The 15,901-nt window shown below is 39.6% G+C and overlaps 1 protein-coding gene across 10 annotated transcripts in view; it reads left to right on the top strand.

Moving 5' to 3' along the window:
- Positions 1-15,901, top strand: part of NSD2 (nuclear receptor binding SET domain protein 2) — a 106,494-nt gene that overhangs the window by 30,414 nt on the left and 60,179 nt on the right. For 4 of the 10 annotated variants that reach the window (XM_027455680.3, XM_027455677.3, XM_027455672.3 and 1 more), the window contains one exon: positions 9,467-10,091. In XM_027455680.3, the coding sequence (XP_027311481.3) occupies positions 9,495-10,091 (597 nt within the window). In that variant the 5' untranslated portion in view covers positions 9,467-9,494. The other 6 variants (XM_072037838.1, XM_027455673.3, XM_072037837.1 and 3 more) reach the window with 6 other exon arrangements.

Genomic DNA, 15,901 nt, shown 5'->3' with positions numbered 1-15,901 from the left:
TCTTGTTTTGAACTTTGGTATTCAGCTCCCCAGTACAAATTGGAGCTATTTTATATTCATCCATATTTGGAGGAAGGATACATATGTGGCAAAGGACTGAAAAACTATAGCATGATGTGCTACTTTCCTCCTAGCCATAGCCTGCTGCCGCATAATTAAATATAAAATTAACAAAGGGGGGGGAAACCCAACCCTTCTGCAAGCTGAAAGGTACTTCAGGATTTTTTAGAGCCTATTCACGTCCTTTATAAAGAGTCCTTAAATTGGAATAGACTTTCATAGAAGCTTTAACGTTTTTCTTGTGCTGTCTGTGAAAGATACTGTCAGGTTTCCCTGTGACTCTTTAGAGAAGCACGGGGTGGTCTTGTTCTGTTGGCTGATGGAGACGGGCATTTAACTGTCCTTCTGAAACCTTTTCTGGTCTGTACCTCCTACTAAAGTACTGACATATCTGTGCTAAAACACACAGAACAATTTAGAAGCTTGTGTTTTAAACTAATAATCATCTTTAAACATATTTGGCCTTGAAGACTAACCTCAGAATTCCATGTTTTCTTAGCCACGATCAAAGGCAAAGCAGAGCGTGAATGTTGTCCTGTTCTCTGCGTTGTGCCCTGCTGAATAATAGATGCACCGAGGAGCAGAAGGTGAATATTTTGTGACAAAAATATTTTTGAGAAAGAAGGCTGAGGTTAGGTAAGATTTTATTAGAAATGTGATCTGAACTTCATTTGAAACATTTTGAAAAACGACTGATAAAAGAATAAAAGCAGCCTTAGGAAGAAGCTGCAGTAGAACAGCCTCCTGTCGTAGTGGTCGGGACCCATTTCATTTATTTATTCATTGTAATATACTGAAGTGTAAATGTGCCCGCTGTGGCACGGGTTAGCCTGTGGAGCTGAGGTTCACGAGATCGTGTGTCAGATAAATCAATTGTGGAACTTGCCAGCCTTGGTGGGATGCCATCGGAGCACAGAACCTGGCTGCACTGGCACTCAAACATCTAAACTGGGGAGTTATCTGTGTAGTGAAGAATGCCCAGATTCTAGTCTGGTAATAAAGCCAGAGGGATTTAAGCCAAAGAATGAACCTTGGAGAGCAGTGTAGGATGGAAGAGATGAATATGGATCCTTTTGCTAGCTGGAGCAGTTGCCAGGAACGTTCAATCAGATACTTCAGAATGAAATTAAAGTTGTGATTTTTCTATGGATGCAAACTGCAGGCTATCAGAAGCTGCTGTGTAGTAGCACTCCTGAATAAACTGGAAACAAATGTTGTGAGCCAATCTGGAACGTGACTGAAATTCAGCAGCAGTACAGAAACAAGGTATATAATTAATGAAATAAAAAGTAATAGGCTTTAAATGTAATGCAGAAAGGGCATGTACAGGATCTATTCAGCAGTGGAATGCTTGGCTCCAAAGTGGTAGTGATAGTTGAGCCCTCAGAACTTCTGCAAGTAATCATAGCAACTACAATTGCTTAACAAGGCTTGTTTCGACAGTCAAAACTCTAGATTTTCTGATAAGAAGCAGTTACCTCAGAATTTCTCTAAAGAGCTGTGTTTGATAAGGCAGTGAACTAATCCGCAGAGCTAATACTGTGCGAGGTGAAAGGACAGCAAAAGTGGCAAAAAAATGCCCATTGTAAGGCTCTCAAAGCAGGGTTGGGAAAGTGGGCAAGAAGGTCAAGAATTGGCTTGTTGGACGGGAAAGTGTTTTATCTTTCCGTCCCCAGGTGAAATGGGTAAGCCACGAGACAGCTGCAGAAACATAAAACTTCCTTGTAGTCTCTTTACCTGTAACAGTCATACTAATCTCTGCTCTGGAGACATTCTTCGTGTAGACTGAGTGAAAAATGTAAAAAGGGAACTAAGAGCCAAGAGAATGTGGTAATGCATTTTGGGAAAAGCCTGTGAAAGTCCTGGCACAGGGAGATACTTTGTACTTCAAACAGTGTCCTAACCAGAAAGGCCACTTATTAGCAGGTATTTGGATTTGTTGGGTAAGTGTCTAATGGTAGAGACTCTCGTGAGCTTAGTCCTTGTTTGAGTGCTCCTGCTATATGTCTGTAATTTGTGTGTGCTAGCTTTGCTTTGAAATAATGCATTGATAGGATAAAGAACATAACTTGACGTACATGGTTACAGTTGATGTGTAAAATGCACCAGAATTAGTACAGTATGGCCAGGATTGCATTGTGGACACAATTATGTTGATCAGATATGAATATAAGCAGGTTCTGGAGATAGGTGCAAGTCTACCAGTAAAAGGCTGTAGCGCATTTGAGTTAGTATTACCTCTCTTTGAACATTACCTCCCAGGTATGTATAAATATATATATTTTTACAAGCGTTACCTGACCACATTAGAGATGCACTATCAGTTTGGTGTATTGCTGCTTGTACAACCAGAAGACACGGGCAAATACTGCGCTGTGCTGAAGGTTTTGATGCTATATTCATGTAGCTGGGCCTTCATACTGGTGGCAAGGCTTCATATATCACCAGCGTCACAATACAGCTTTTTACGATTGCAATGCACAGAGTATGCTTCTGGCATCTAAATCCACCTACCTGGGTAATGCAGCGATAGATACAAAGTGTTCTAAGAGGTCTAGGCAAAATGGTTGTATCTTTATTAAAATTAGCTGTATCTGATCTGGGCAATGTTGTTTGTTTCTGTAGAGGTGTAGCAGATAGCATTTTCTTAATCCTACAGTTTGATTCATTGCTTACATTGATAACTTATTTTGTGATGTCATCCCAGATTTGATCATCAGAATATGCATGATCAGAAATGTTCATGACACAGCGAAGCTTCAGGCAGTTCCTACGCTGTCATCACTACAAATGAGAGGAAGGGCAGGATCATTGGCCACAGTGAAGAGGAGACATTATAGTGCATTAACCTGCAGCAGTGAGTATTATGTAGAACCAGAGGATCCAGGTCCTGAAGATATGGTGCAAGGAGCAGAGGCAGGCTGCTGAAAAGAAAAAGCTGTAGGATTAAAGAAGGCATGGGAAACGAAGGTAGGCTTGGAGCAGGTGAAAAAAAAAAACAACAACAAAAAAAAACAACACACAAAAACAGCACGAACGAGGAAGGAGCTCTGCAACTAAGTGCTGAGTTATTTGAGATTGCATTTGGTTCGTCCTCAGAGAGAGAGAGAGAGATCATTTCATTGGTGAGTAAGCACCTAGGCTGTATTGTATTGTCAATTGTTCTGCTGGAGAGCAGCCTTTCCTTACGCTGAACCATTTGGAAACCCCCAAGGAGGCAGAAAAGTCTCAAGTATGCATTTGAAAAAAGGGCTTTTTTGGATCCATTTGCTAAGCAACTATAAGGGCCACCTACTTTATTAAATTCTGGTGGTAAATCCAGTAGTTTCTGCCATTTTAGGCACTGATGTTCCTCTCTGCTTATCAGCAGAAAAGAAGGAACTCTTTTCTATTTGATTTGTGGCCCTAGAAATAAGGAAGAGATCTGTAATCTCCCTTCAGTCAAAAATACATCATTCTACAGGAATTTGCTCAAATCTGTCTACCTTACTTAACCACCCACCTTCAGTACCAGGAGTGAAACTGACAAAATTCAATTTCTTCTGCAGTGGCAAAAAAAATCTTGATTTTTGAAGACAACAAATTAATGGGGAGAGGTCCTGTAGTAGAATCTTCTAGCCTTATCCTCAGCAGCAGAGGTTGGTTACAAGGTTTTTCTGGAGAGGAACAAAAAGTTCATCAGTTTTGTAAACTTGCTTTTTGCAATAGCAAGTAACATTTAGAATGAAGAAATTCTTCACTTGCCGTTGTACAATTCTTAACTGTACAAGCTTGCATTTCTGTACAAGCTCGTATTGCCTATTGCCTTCTCCTGAAGGCAATAAATGCTTGTTTCGGTTGATGAAAACATTATGTCAAATAAGTTCTGACATGTTATCCATTAAGAAAAAAGCAAAATTAGAGAAGATTGATAATTTAAAAACATTTGGTAGCAAACAAGTGCAAGTGCAACTGTACTCATGCTGGTTATTGTAACTTTTTCACACAACTTCAAAATATGCTTCATCTTCTTCTGCAAAGGCACGCTAAGAGTCTATGTAAACATCATGTGCTGTAAGGATAAAGAAATTTTGTTGTATTCATTCAAAAATACTTTGTAGGTCAGCATTGTCAACTGACAGGTTAACTGGAATCATTGTCTATCTGCAGTGAGACTAGTTAAGTCTTTACTTCAGGCACTTTTAAACTTAACTATAGTCCAGAAGAGCCTTTTTTTAATTTTGATTTTTCTTTTCTAGGTCTTCTAAACAGAAAATACTAGTGGTAAATTGTTAGGAACATTTGGTATAATGATTTTGGGTTATCTATTAGCTGCTACAGTAACGTTTTACTTTGTGAGAAAAGCAGAATTTGCTGGATAGAGCTGGTTTACAACAGCTGTTGGCAGACCCACAATGTGATTTTCGGTTAGGCATTTTTTCTGAACGTAAATCAGAATTACTGTTCAGTAATCCTCTAGTAATTTTTCATTATTGTAATATAGTGTAGAATAATCACTGCACGACAGAGAACATCTTGTATGTCTTTACTCCTATTTGATATTCTGTTTTTTTCAATACAAGGTAGTAGGAATAAGCATACGCCAGATTTTCAAATGTATTAGTGGAATGTATTGTAACTTTGATAATCTCTAAGTATTTTGTCTACTTCTGATCTGAAAATAGGAATAGCCTTTGGCCTTAAGATTGGTGAGAGAATGGAGAGGGCTTACTACAAAGTTACCTTTACAGAGAAAAAAAAACACAACACAGTAGCCATCTATTAGCTTTTTCAGCAGCAGCTGAAAGCCTGATTTGTAGCTAATAAAAATAGCTTTTGTGGATGTTCTTTTACTGTGAATTTGTTTCTAGATATGTTGTCCCCCCCTTAAGTAATTCACCTGAGAAATGGCTTTAAGAAAAGTCTGAGACAAAACAGAAGTGGTATTTCATAGTGGCGCTTGTTGTTGATTGTTTACTCTGTTCGCTCCCTTTGGCAGAATTGGAAGGAATGGACTACTCCATTATTTCTGACACACAAGAAAAGCATCTCTGAAATTGAAGCAGATGTGGAAGAAGTGAATAATAAATATCACACAAATGATAGTGGCCTGGACAGTGAAGGAGGAATGTGACATGCAGACTGACTGCATTTGGCACATGACTCCTGTCATATGACGGACCTTCAAGTAATTAATAAAACCATTTTAAATGTCTGCAAAATAATTTGCCTTGTGTAAAATCTGGTTTTGAGTATCAAAATACATACAAAGCCACTGCCAGGACGTATCCTTGTCCTATTAAAATATCTAGAGACCTTTCTCTGATAAGTCAAATCTCCTTTTGCTTACTGAAAGCTATTTGTTCGCAGGCCAAAATATCATGTTTATTCAGCAGACTTCTGGTCTGTCGTGTTTTTTCCTCTTTGTTAGTCAAAATTGTACTTGTTGGGTCGCCAGACAATATGGGGCGATACTAGCTTAAGCTCATTAGCTGCTATTAGTGTGTGGTGCTTTTGTCCCCTGCCTTTCCCTCCCCTCCCCCATGCTTCCTTTTCTGTAGATACGGTGTCATCTAGAAAAAGATAAGGGATTGCTTTTGCTTCTATGTGATACGGCTGTCCAGCAAGAGTGAAGTTAATTTAGCTATAAAATCTAATCGTATGCTGAGCTGCTTTTGGACCTTACTCTTAGAATTCTGATCAACCAGATCTTTTCTGTGATCTGCCTCTCCTGATCCTTTAATGTCCTGTATTCTAGCTCTCCTTACATTAATTCTGAGCTCATGGTACTCCCTGTATCTGCTGCTGATCATTTTCTTTCATCACCCCTTTTCTTCTTTTCTGCTCTATTGTCCTTTTTTCACAAAATGTCCAGTCCTTCTGCTTGCTTATGATATTTTACTACCGTCAATTTAGGACAGCAAAAACTGTGCAAAATTTAACTAGCTTCAAATTTGCCCTTCTTTCCTGAAGCCTTTTGTTATTCCTGTGAATGTAGATTTTCTAACATCTTCATTTTAACAGAATCCCACTACAGCTTATTTTTTAAGAGAAGGACAGAGATGTGACAAAGGGAATTGACGACTTCCATCTCTTCCATTGGGTTGACCTAGAAATGGTGACTGACATGCAAGTTGCTCTCTGTGTATCAGCTCCCTGATGGAGCTACTTGACTGTATTTGCTTCCTCTTTTTCCACTACTCTACCTCTTACACTATGTCTCTTTTCATTTGTCTTGATTAATTCTTTGCATAAACATGGTCTATTTTCCATATTCTAAAACCTGTATGCTACCAGTTCCGATGTTCTTTCTGATTCAAATTACCATCTTTGTCTTCATCTCCCCATTTACTATTGACCTGGCTGCATTGCCTTCCTTTTACAAATCGTGCATCTGGAATTGTTCTCTCTGTAGGCTCCAGCAATTAGAAGAGCCTTTTTCAGTCTCAGTTTTTTCTAGTAGTGCGTATTAATACATAAACCATACTTCACGCACAGGCATATTATCCAAATCAAGGCAACCCCTAAAAATGCAGGGTCTTTTGCCCATGGTCTTGTTGGTCTTCCTATTTTTATTAATATGAATTTACCATCCTTAGGTTTATTAGCTATAGAGAGAGGAACTTGATTACGTTAAGTCACATCTTTTCACTTGATTATTTACTGGTCATTGTCCAGACAAGGCCTTGAGAAGCTTGGTCTGAGTCATCCCTGATTTAAGCAGGGGGTTCAACAGACGATCGGAGGAAGATGATCCAACCTGAGCTATTCTGTGACTGTCACTTGTGCAGTACATCCAGTGTTTTGATGTTGAGTATGCTACTAACACAGTCTAATTTGATTAGCTATTGCTTTTTGAGTTGTCCTGGTCTGCCTCAACCTTGATGTCTTTCTAGCTTAAAGAAATAAGCAGTGAGAATAAGAGTTGTTATTAATCATGTGGAAAAAAAATAGTAGTAGAATTACAGGTGGAAAACAAACAGAACAGTTACAAAATGCAGATGTCCTGATCCAGAAATCCAGACCCTCGTAAGCAGCTAATGGAGCCAGGTTATTTTTATTATTTTTATTTATTTATTTTACTTTAACCTCGTAGTTCATCAATTGGAGGTAGTTGCACAAGACATTTTTGGTGCTGGTCCTGGTGTGAGAAGCTGTGGAAGTGGGGAGCTGCAGTGTTTAGTGCTCTGGCCAGTTCAGGTAGCCACTGGAGGGCGTACGCAGCCACAGAAAAGCGAGCACTGAGTTTGCAGCTGCTCATTTGTAGGCTTTTTTTTTTTTTCTTTTTAGATAGGGGGAATTTGGATGCGTAGATTGAATCTCTGCCTTGCTTTCTGGTTTACTCTATTAAGGATCCGTGATTTTGCAACAATTTGGTGTTTTAGTTTTGTTTTTATTTTATTTTAATTGTAAAATATTTTAATGTTGTCTCAGTAACCATAAGCCTCGCATGTTCTTTAATGGGTTTGTCTTTCTGTTGAGATTTATAGAATTTGCCATCAGTGGTTACTTAAAATAAATGTGATTTCAGTTAAATCTGCTGAATCACGGTTTAAAACGTTGTATTACTAAGTGAATTGAAGTCTTTAAAAATTGCCCATGTTTTATGAGAAGATCTTGTGGAATTATGTGCGTTCTCTTTTGGTTTACTGAGTTCTTTGTTCTGCTCTGGTGGGGCTTTGAATTTCCATTTACCTCTGATTCTTCTTTGAAAGGGTTAATGCTGTTGACAAATTCCACTTGTATTATCAGAGATTTCATTGATAATTTGGACTTCATCTGACTAAAAAGAGACTGGAACCTTTTCTGTCACAGACTCCCTTGGTAGGCTCTTCCTACTTTGTTAATGCCAGCTTTTCAGGCTGCTTTTGTCCCTGGAGAATGCAACTTCCTTTGTCCCCATGTTTTCGTCTCTCAAGTGAGTCAGTAGAGCTTGCATGGAGATGCACCCTTTTATCTTGTACATACCTTAAGGCAGTATGTTAGGGAGGATGGGAGCATTTGCTAAGGAGTCCTGGAGTTTGATTTTTAGTTTGTTGTTGTGCCTTTTTTGCATGAAAAGGTTTCATTTTCATTTTTAAGTTAAGGCTTAACACTCTCACAAAAGCTTTACCAGGCTAGCGCAACACTCCCTCTTAAGTATTTGTACGCTGCTACTCCAGACACAGAGGCATCAAATACGTGAGTTCTGAGGAATAAGTCATAAGAATTGTAACTGTGTGTGGTAATGAACAAGTTGATTAGGTTTGGAAGAGATTTCTTCCATAGTAACTGGCAATTCAGCAGTTATTCACTATGTTTTTAACTGCTTTTTGGAAGCAAATGAGACTGGGCTTGAGGAATCTTTGGCTTGTCATGGGAGTTCATGGACTTAATCACATGTGAAATGGGTTACCTGAAGCCTGGGTGTGATGATGATTATGCTGGGATTTTGTAACATTTATGGCAATGTATTTCTCTGTTGTGTATAGTGAACCTGCTAATATGAAGAGTCTATGTTTATGACTTTTAAAAAAGAAAATGATCGTGTTGCCAGATTGAGGAGATAAAGCCAGCACAAAGGAGTCTTTCTGCCAGATATATTTGTTTGCTGATATGTTATAAAGCTGAAATGGGCAGGGCTAGATTTTAGAACCCTCAGAAAACACGTGTAGGGCTTATTTGGCTTGTTGGATTTTTTTAAAATCTGTATGAAAAATGGCTGTTAGATGGTGTTACTTATTAGAAACCTGAAACTCCAGCAGTTGCTTTGACAATTTATATTTGGCACAGTGTGTCCACTGGCTTATAGGATGGTCTGGTTCCCAGTGGACTGGTGTTCAAGATACAAAATATTCACCTTTTATTCATTTTCATTGCTTTGGAGTTATGTAGAAAACTGAGCTGTATGGATTCCTTGGGAGGTGTGCTTAGGTGGAAAACTGGGGGGTCTGTTCATAGGACATGGTGGAGAAGCTTGTGATGCTGCTGTCCATGGTGTAGTTGTACAGTAAAGCAGCCTGTGGGGTTTGACTCTGGCACAACCTCTTAGAATGAAACTCAGATGTTTTACATTGTTATTAAGGATATTAACTTGTGTCTAACTCTTGTTTTGAACAGTGCAATACCTCTGAGTAATTCGTGTGGGTAGGACCCGTGCTATAGAATGTTAATAGGTTATTAAAACAAAAGCCTTAATTTTTCTCTATGGTTTTATTTTAATAAAATGACAATTTATCGATCTATTTTTCTTGGAATCTTTCGTAACACGTTAACAGATACTAAAGTATTTTGGTTATGAAGTTTGTAAGCAACACTTTTTTTAGTAAAGTTTTGAATAAAGTTCATTCTGAATGTTATGCCATTGGGGATATCTCTATCTAAATACTTGGTAGCTTTTCTCATTTCTGTATTACTACAGATATTTTGTCTTTTTGTATTCTTACAGCAGTGTAAGACTGGAAACATCTGGCTGAATGGACTTTAGCATCAAAAGAAGCTCTCAACTGTTAACTCGAAAAATTAACTACATAAAGATGAAACAGGTACCAGAGATCCTTGGAAATACCAATGGGAAAACTCAGAATTGTGAAGTTAATCGGGAGTGTTCGGTCTACTTGGGCAAAGCACAACTTTCTGCCACTATACAGGAAGGTGTCATGCAAAAATATAACGGCCACGATGCTCTTCCATTCATCCCAGCCGACAAGTTGAAAGATCTAACTTCTCGTGTGTTTAACGGCGAGTCTGGGGCCCAGGATGCCAAACTGCGTTTTGAACCCCAAGAAATAAAAGGAGTTGGAACACCACCAAACACTACTCCTATCAAGAATGGCTCTCCAGAAATCAAGCTGAAAATCACTAAAACCTACATGAACGGGAAGCCTCTTTTCGAATCTTCCATTTGTGGAGACAATGGTGCAGATGTGTCGCAGTCAGAGGAAAATGAACAAAAGCCAGCAAACAAGGAGAGGAGAAACAGAAAAAGAAGCATAAAATATGACTCCTTACTTGAGCAGGGTCTTGTTGAAGCAGCGTTAGTGTCAAAGACTTCAAGCTCCCCTGAAAAGAAGGTACATTTTAAAACATTTTTATTTATTTTGTTAGGTTTGTTTGTTAATCATACTGATACTTTGTTTGTTCATATGTCAGTTGCTATTTCAAGTATTTCAATAGGTGCTTCACCTGAGCAGGTCACTTTTTATGATGTTCTCACTCTGTCCCAACTAAAGATAAATGCATCGTAGTTCTGGTCCGTGCTTTTTGTCTAGGTTAGGAGGCCCTCCTAATTCTGTTTCCACACAAGTTAAGTGAGTCTCCATTGCAGGTCAGGGCATGTAGTCACATGGGATTGAGTGAAAGAGAAGCTTCATCCAGCCATGCAGCCAAGACCTAGCCAGGATGTGCACCTGAGCAAGGGATTTTTGGAGACTTCTATATTTAGGCATAGCCTGTACGTAGTTTTGGCAGTTCAGATGTAGTCCTTACCCTTACTTGTGATCTGAAAAGAGCTGACTTTGCTTGCTATAACCTAGTGAAGGGTACTGCGTGGAAATGACTAGATACTTCTATTGCATGTCATTAACCTCTGTGATCAAGGCAATCTGTTCTTTTTGTTTGTTTGTTTGCTTTTTTGTACAAAAGCAGAAGTGGAAATTTCACTTTAAAAAGAAAAAATCCACATTACCACATTGAATATAAGAGTGCTGCTAGAGCTTTTCCCTCGTTTAGTTCTTCTTGCTAGACTCCATTTAAAGGAAGGTAGCTTAAACTCATTTTGTCTCAGGGAAAGAAACCTACGTAGCAGGGATATTTTTGTGGATTTCTCGCTGATAAACATAATATACTCAGTAGTGTTGTATAACAATGGTGGTAAATGTTGATGAAGGCTTCGGCTGGTGAAAAGGTCCAGTTTTTACACACTTCAAATGCAAAATGAATGTTAGTTTTATTTCCATTATCTTCAGGTTTACTGATAAATGGTGATTCTTACTCTCTCTAAAGGTTACACATGCAGAGAAAAACCACACACATTGCTGCTGTATTAATGATTTTGCTTGCCCTTGTTTTCATTAAAACCACTTAATAAATGAGTTTATAAATATGTGTGAACACTCTAAGTATTGAAAACATTATTTATGATTTCAATACATTATTCCTTGAGTGATCAATATTAGTATTTTCAGGATTTTTTGAAAGAGTTTGTTTCCTTTAATTTTATTAAAGAGAATGTGTTAACACTAATTGGTTCAGATTTTTCCAAATCATTTCTCGGAGGTAAAAAGTATGGGTATGGTCAGTGGTTGGAATAATTCTTGCTCATTGTTAATGAGCAAGGGCAAATTGAAAGAAAAGGTGGTGTATTTATTAGCATTAACAATTCTAGCATATATGTTTGGCTTTATTTATTAAAGAGAAGGCAATATTTAGTATGCCCATCTCTGTAGTTTATTCTAATGCCTTTCACATCGGTTGCCAGTTGAGGCTGGCCTTTAATTTTTTGTGATGAGTGCCTCATTTAAGATTGGTGTGGGTTCTCTCAGTACTTCTGTGGCCAGAAATTGTCAGGAAAAAAAGTGTGAATGCTGTTTCCCACAGCACTTAGGACTTGATGGCTGGAGAGTGGTGCCAAACCAGTGGGCCACCAGCCTGCCAAAACAGCCCAACCACCTGCTTGATCTCAGGCTTTGCAATATTATAACCCTGCTCTTTTCGGAGCACTTGGAGCAGAAGGGTCAAGCCTCTGTTTTTGGTGGTTTTTTTGTTTGTTTGTTTGTTTGTTTTTTCTTTCCTTGCATGCTGCACTTTAAAACAGAAAGGGCAAATGGAAAAACATTTGAAGATCACATGACGTTGTTTTGTGATAAAACTCCTGAATTGTAAAATGTCCAGGGCTTTTCTTTCTCTTACAGGGAGGGTTTGCAACTGTGCAGGTTTAAAATAAAGGAAGGAAATCCATGCTAAGGAACGTGCGGGAGGAGATTTTTCTGATTTGTTCACACGTAGGCTAGTAAAATGCAGGTGTTCTCTGTGATCACAGCTGTAATATCTCAGTTATCAGCGTTCTTTAGTTTCAAGCCCCTGCTCTGTGTTATTTCAGTGCCGGCATCCCAAGGCTGCGTGTTAGTGCGTTGTACCGTGGTTTTGTGTAGTTGATTGTGGCCGCAAAGCGGAAGTTAGAAAAATGTCCTTGGAATAAAAGCTGATTAATTTTGTTCTTAGATAGCTGTTTACTGTAGGTTACAAGTTAATGTAGAACCTGATTGTCTGGTTTGGGTTCTGGGCTGCTTTTCTCTCTCTGTTTCTTGTTGTCCGAGCTCTCGCTCTTCTATTCAGCAAAAATTGCCACGGTTCAAATACTGCCTTTTGTGTAAGGTAATTATATCTCTGTTTGATGGACGTACCAGATTGCTATCTTGCTGAGGTGAGAAGCATATCGTTTAACAAATGTTCCACTGCTCTGTTGTTGGGTTTTCTTGTTTGGACATTTTTCATTAACATAAAGGAAGGTTGTCCAAAACTTTATCTGCGAGCTGGTCTGCAGTTGGGAATAAATGTGATCTCCCCACCTCTGATGTGATTTAGGTTTCTGTTGACACCACAGCTTTTTCCAGGCCTCCGAGGAACAGCTGTGCTGCTTTCACTTTCCCAGTTTGAAGGAGAGGAAGTTGTACAAATCATGGCAAATCCCTCCCTGCAATGCATTTCACCCACTTCCCTCCGCCTCCGGTACCTCTCCATCAGAGGAGTTTGTTTTAAAGGAAATAGAGCGAGTACATAAATCTGCAGCTCTCGTGCTGGTGGTCCCAAAGCAGGGCTGCGCTCTTTAGCCCTAAGAAGGGCTCAGTGTGTGATGCAGACACATTTGAGCTTGTTCTGCAGAAGACAGTCTGGGCTTAGAAGTAGCAGTTTGCCCTTTTGGCATAGCCTCCTGGCATGGCTTCCTAGCATGGGTGCAGTAGCTCCAAAAAGCAGCAATGCTGTGTCCGTAACAAACCTGGACAGTCCACGAGCTGCTGTACTTGCTAGCTTAGGGATTCCAGCTGTGCAAGATGTACGTGATCCAAAAGCTGTACCTTCCACTTAGCTTTCTGTCTTGTAGTATTGTACCAGAAACTTGGCAGCGTGTTGCGCTTCTTACTCGACAGTCTGTAATGACTTTGCAGCAGCTGCCTAGGGACAGTAGTAAGTTACTGGAGAAATTTCAGTAGGCTACGTCGTGTTTGTTGCCATTTCATCTTCACAGAGAAAAACTGTTCTGGCCAACTCCAATATATCTGATGGCTACATAACCTTACGGGACCTTTCCTAGTGAAGGGCAAAGATTTAGAAGCTGAGTAAAGGTAGAACAGAAGCAGTCTGAAGATTGATTATCTGCTGTTTTTCACGTTTCTGTGCTAGATACTGAGAGGTATGGCCCACTGAAGGTGCTGATGTTCTGCCCACTACTTGCAGCTACTCAGTAGAGCCAGGCAGAAACCCACAAGTTCTCCGTTAGACGGGAGAGCTGTGCTCATCAAACACTGATTAGCCTGTTTATAGCTGCGAGGAGTGGAGGAAACAGACATATCAGAAGTGACCTGTTCTGTTTTAATTACCCCCCTACCCCTCCCCCCCCCCAAAAAAAAAAAAAAGTCAAGTAGATCTTTTCCAGGAGGAAGACTTAATTTATTGTTTTTCAGCATCAGTTAGTAGGAATTCCTGGTTGCATAGGACTAAATAACTTGCTGTGATACATGCAGCTAAACTGCCCCAGGAGCCAGGATCTGCAGTTGCGGGGTAAAGTGATATCTTGGACTTGATAACTTTTCTTAATAGGCTGTTGTTGAGGTATCAGAGCCTGTCTTCAGGCAAGTGATAAGACTGGCTTCCTGGCTGCTGTCACTAGAAACCCAGTGGAGTGGGAGTCACCTTAAGATCTCTTGTGGTGATCCCTTCAGGAGCAAGAGAAATGACTGCTTATCTCCTCTTTTGAAGGATTCCTGAGCTACAGTTATGCTTTAGCCCTTAGTAAAGGATTATGTTTAGCTATGCCTTGAAAATTTGTTTGTTCTAAGCAGTTCGCAACATGCAGCAGTAATTGTTGCTCTGGAATTTCAAATCATTCATTCTTAATGTCTCACAGGAAAAGTATTTTAAAGAACTACTTGAAAGCTAAGCAGCACCAAAAGCGTACAGCATCAAGAGTATACTTGTTTTGGGAGAGATTAAAAGCTACGGAGAGTCTCGGAGTAGATACAAAATTAATTGCAGAAAGCTGAAGTCTTTTTTTCAAGGCTCTCTTTACCAGGCTTCTTGTTTTTGTATGTAAGTGCCCAAAAGAAGTATGCTTTTTGCTTAAAGCTGTTGTCTCAATAAATATTTTGTATATTTGAGTGGGAAAATGTGAATGTTTTTTCCCCCCTGTATTCACAAACACATTGGTGAACGAATCCAAGTCAAATACAAAGTGTTTTGGCGTGATGACAGAAATGATGCATGCAAATAGCCGTAACAAGTCAGATCCAAGGCCCATCTAATTCTGCACCTCTGCTCAGGCAGGTGAGGGTCAGCAGAAGCTGCACAAGGGAAAGGCATAGGGATGGCAAAGCACGGAGCGGTGCTTTCTTAGGACACACAGCCTCCAGCAGCTTGTGACTCAGAGGTTTCTAGAGCTTGTGGCGATGACTTTGAAGTTAATAGCTGTGGATGGCTGAATTCGTGGAAGAAAAGCTCAGCTGCTTTTTAAGCCAGTATGAACTTTTTGCATGCGTGACATCCTGTAATGGAGCAAGATACATATGATGTTAAGGGCCTGTTCTTTTTCCTTTTTGGCTTGCCACCTATTTCTCTTGATGATATTTCTCATAATACTAGAAGAAGGGATTGTGAACAAACATCTCTCTTACTAACAGCTTTATAGATTTCTCACAAACGTGGTCATTTTTTTCCTTCAGCTTGGAGAGCCCCAGTCCATTTTTCTACATAGAGAAGCTAATCCAGAATGTTACTCCTTATCATCCTTCTTCAGAACTTTGATGCCCTTTGGGTTCCACTGTCTGCTTTTTTGAGAATGAAGGGCCAGAACAGTATAAGGCATTCAAGATAAGATATCTTGTGGATGTATACAGTGGCATGACAATGCCTCTATGTATTTTCTGTTACATTATCTATAATGTTATATTTAATTGTAAAAAAAAAAAAAAAAAAAGCATTTGGTTGATTCTTAACTGTTTCTATGCCTTTTTTCTCTACAATGTCTTGAAAACATGGTGGCAGAAAGAGGATTTGTCACAGAAGTACCTGAAAATCCTTGTCTTGGGTCTTCATGTATCCAGAAATACTCTAATAAATTTGTGATTCCTGGACCCCAGATCAGATCTATACATTCCTCTCCCACCCATCTCTTACAGAGGGTAGTAAAACACAGGTGTGAGTTTTCTAAAGTTTTTACAGAGCCAGCTTGATCAAGATGGGTCTGATTCTTAGAGCTTTCCATTCAGCATCCAGTGACGGTGACCCTGAGCAATGGGAATACGCTGCTTCTGAGCCTGGGCTGCTCGTGTAGGGGTTAGCTGTGAAGCAGGGCCCTCAGGTGATTTTTTTTCAGTAAAATACATGGCTACTTCTTGTGCTGGTTTCATCCTGCTGGACAGCTGAACTCCAACACAACCAGCAGGGGGATGGGTATGATGAAAAGAATAAGGTTCCTGGCTTGAGATAAGGATAATTTTGTTAAGGGGAAAATGAAGAGAGGAAAAAAAAAAACAAGCAAAGGCCAGGGGGAAGCAAAGAGAGAGAGAAAACAGTTACTCCCTTCTTCCCATCAGTGAGCAATGTTTCGCCACATCGTGGGAAGCAGGGCCCCAATATGCGTATCAGCTGTTCAGGAGCAAGCATCATC

The sequence above is a fragment of the Anas platyrhynchos genome, chromosome 4 (assembly GCF_047663525.1).
Source record: "Anas platyrhynchos isolate ZD024472 breed Pekin duck chromosome 4, IASCAAS_PekinDuck_T2T, whole genome shotgun sequence".
Lineage (NCBI taxonomy): Eukaryota > Metazoa > Chordata > Aves > Anseriformes > Anatidae > Anas > Anas platyrhynchos.
Note: the sequence above shows the minus strand (reverse complement) of the source record. Positions and strands in the feature narration are given on the sequence as shown.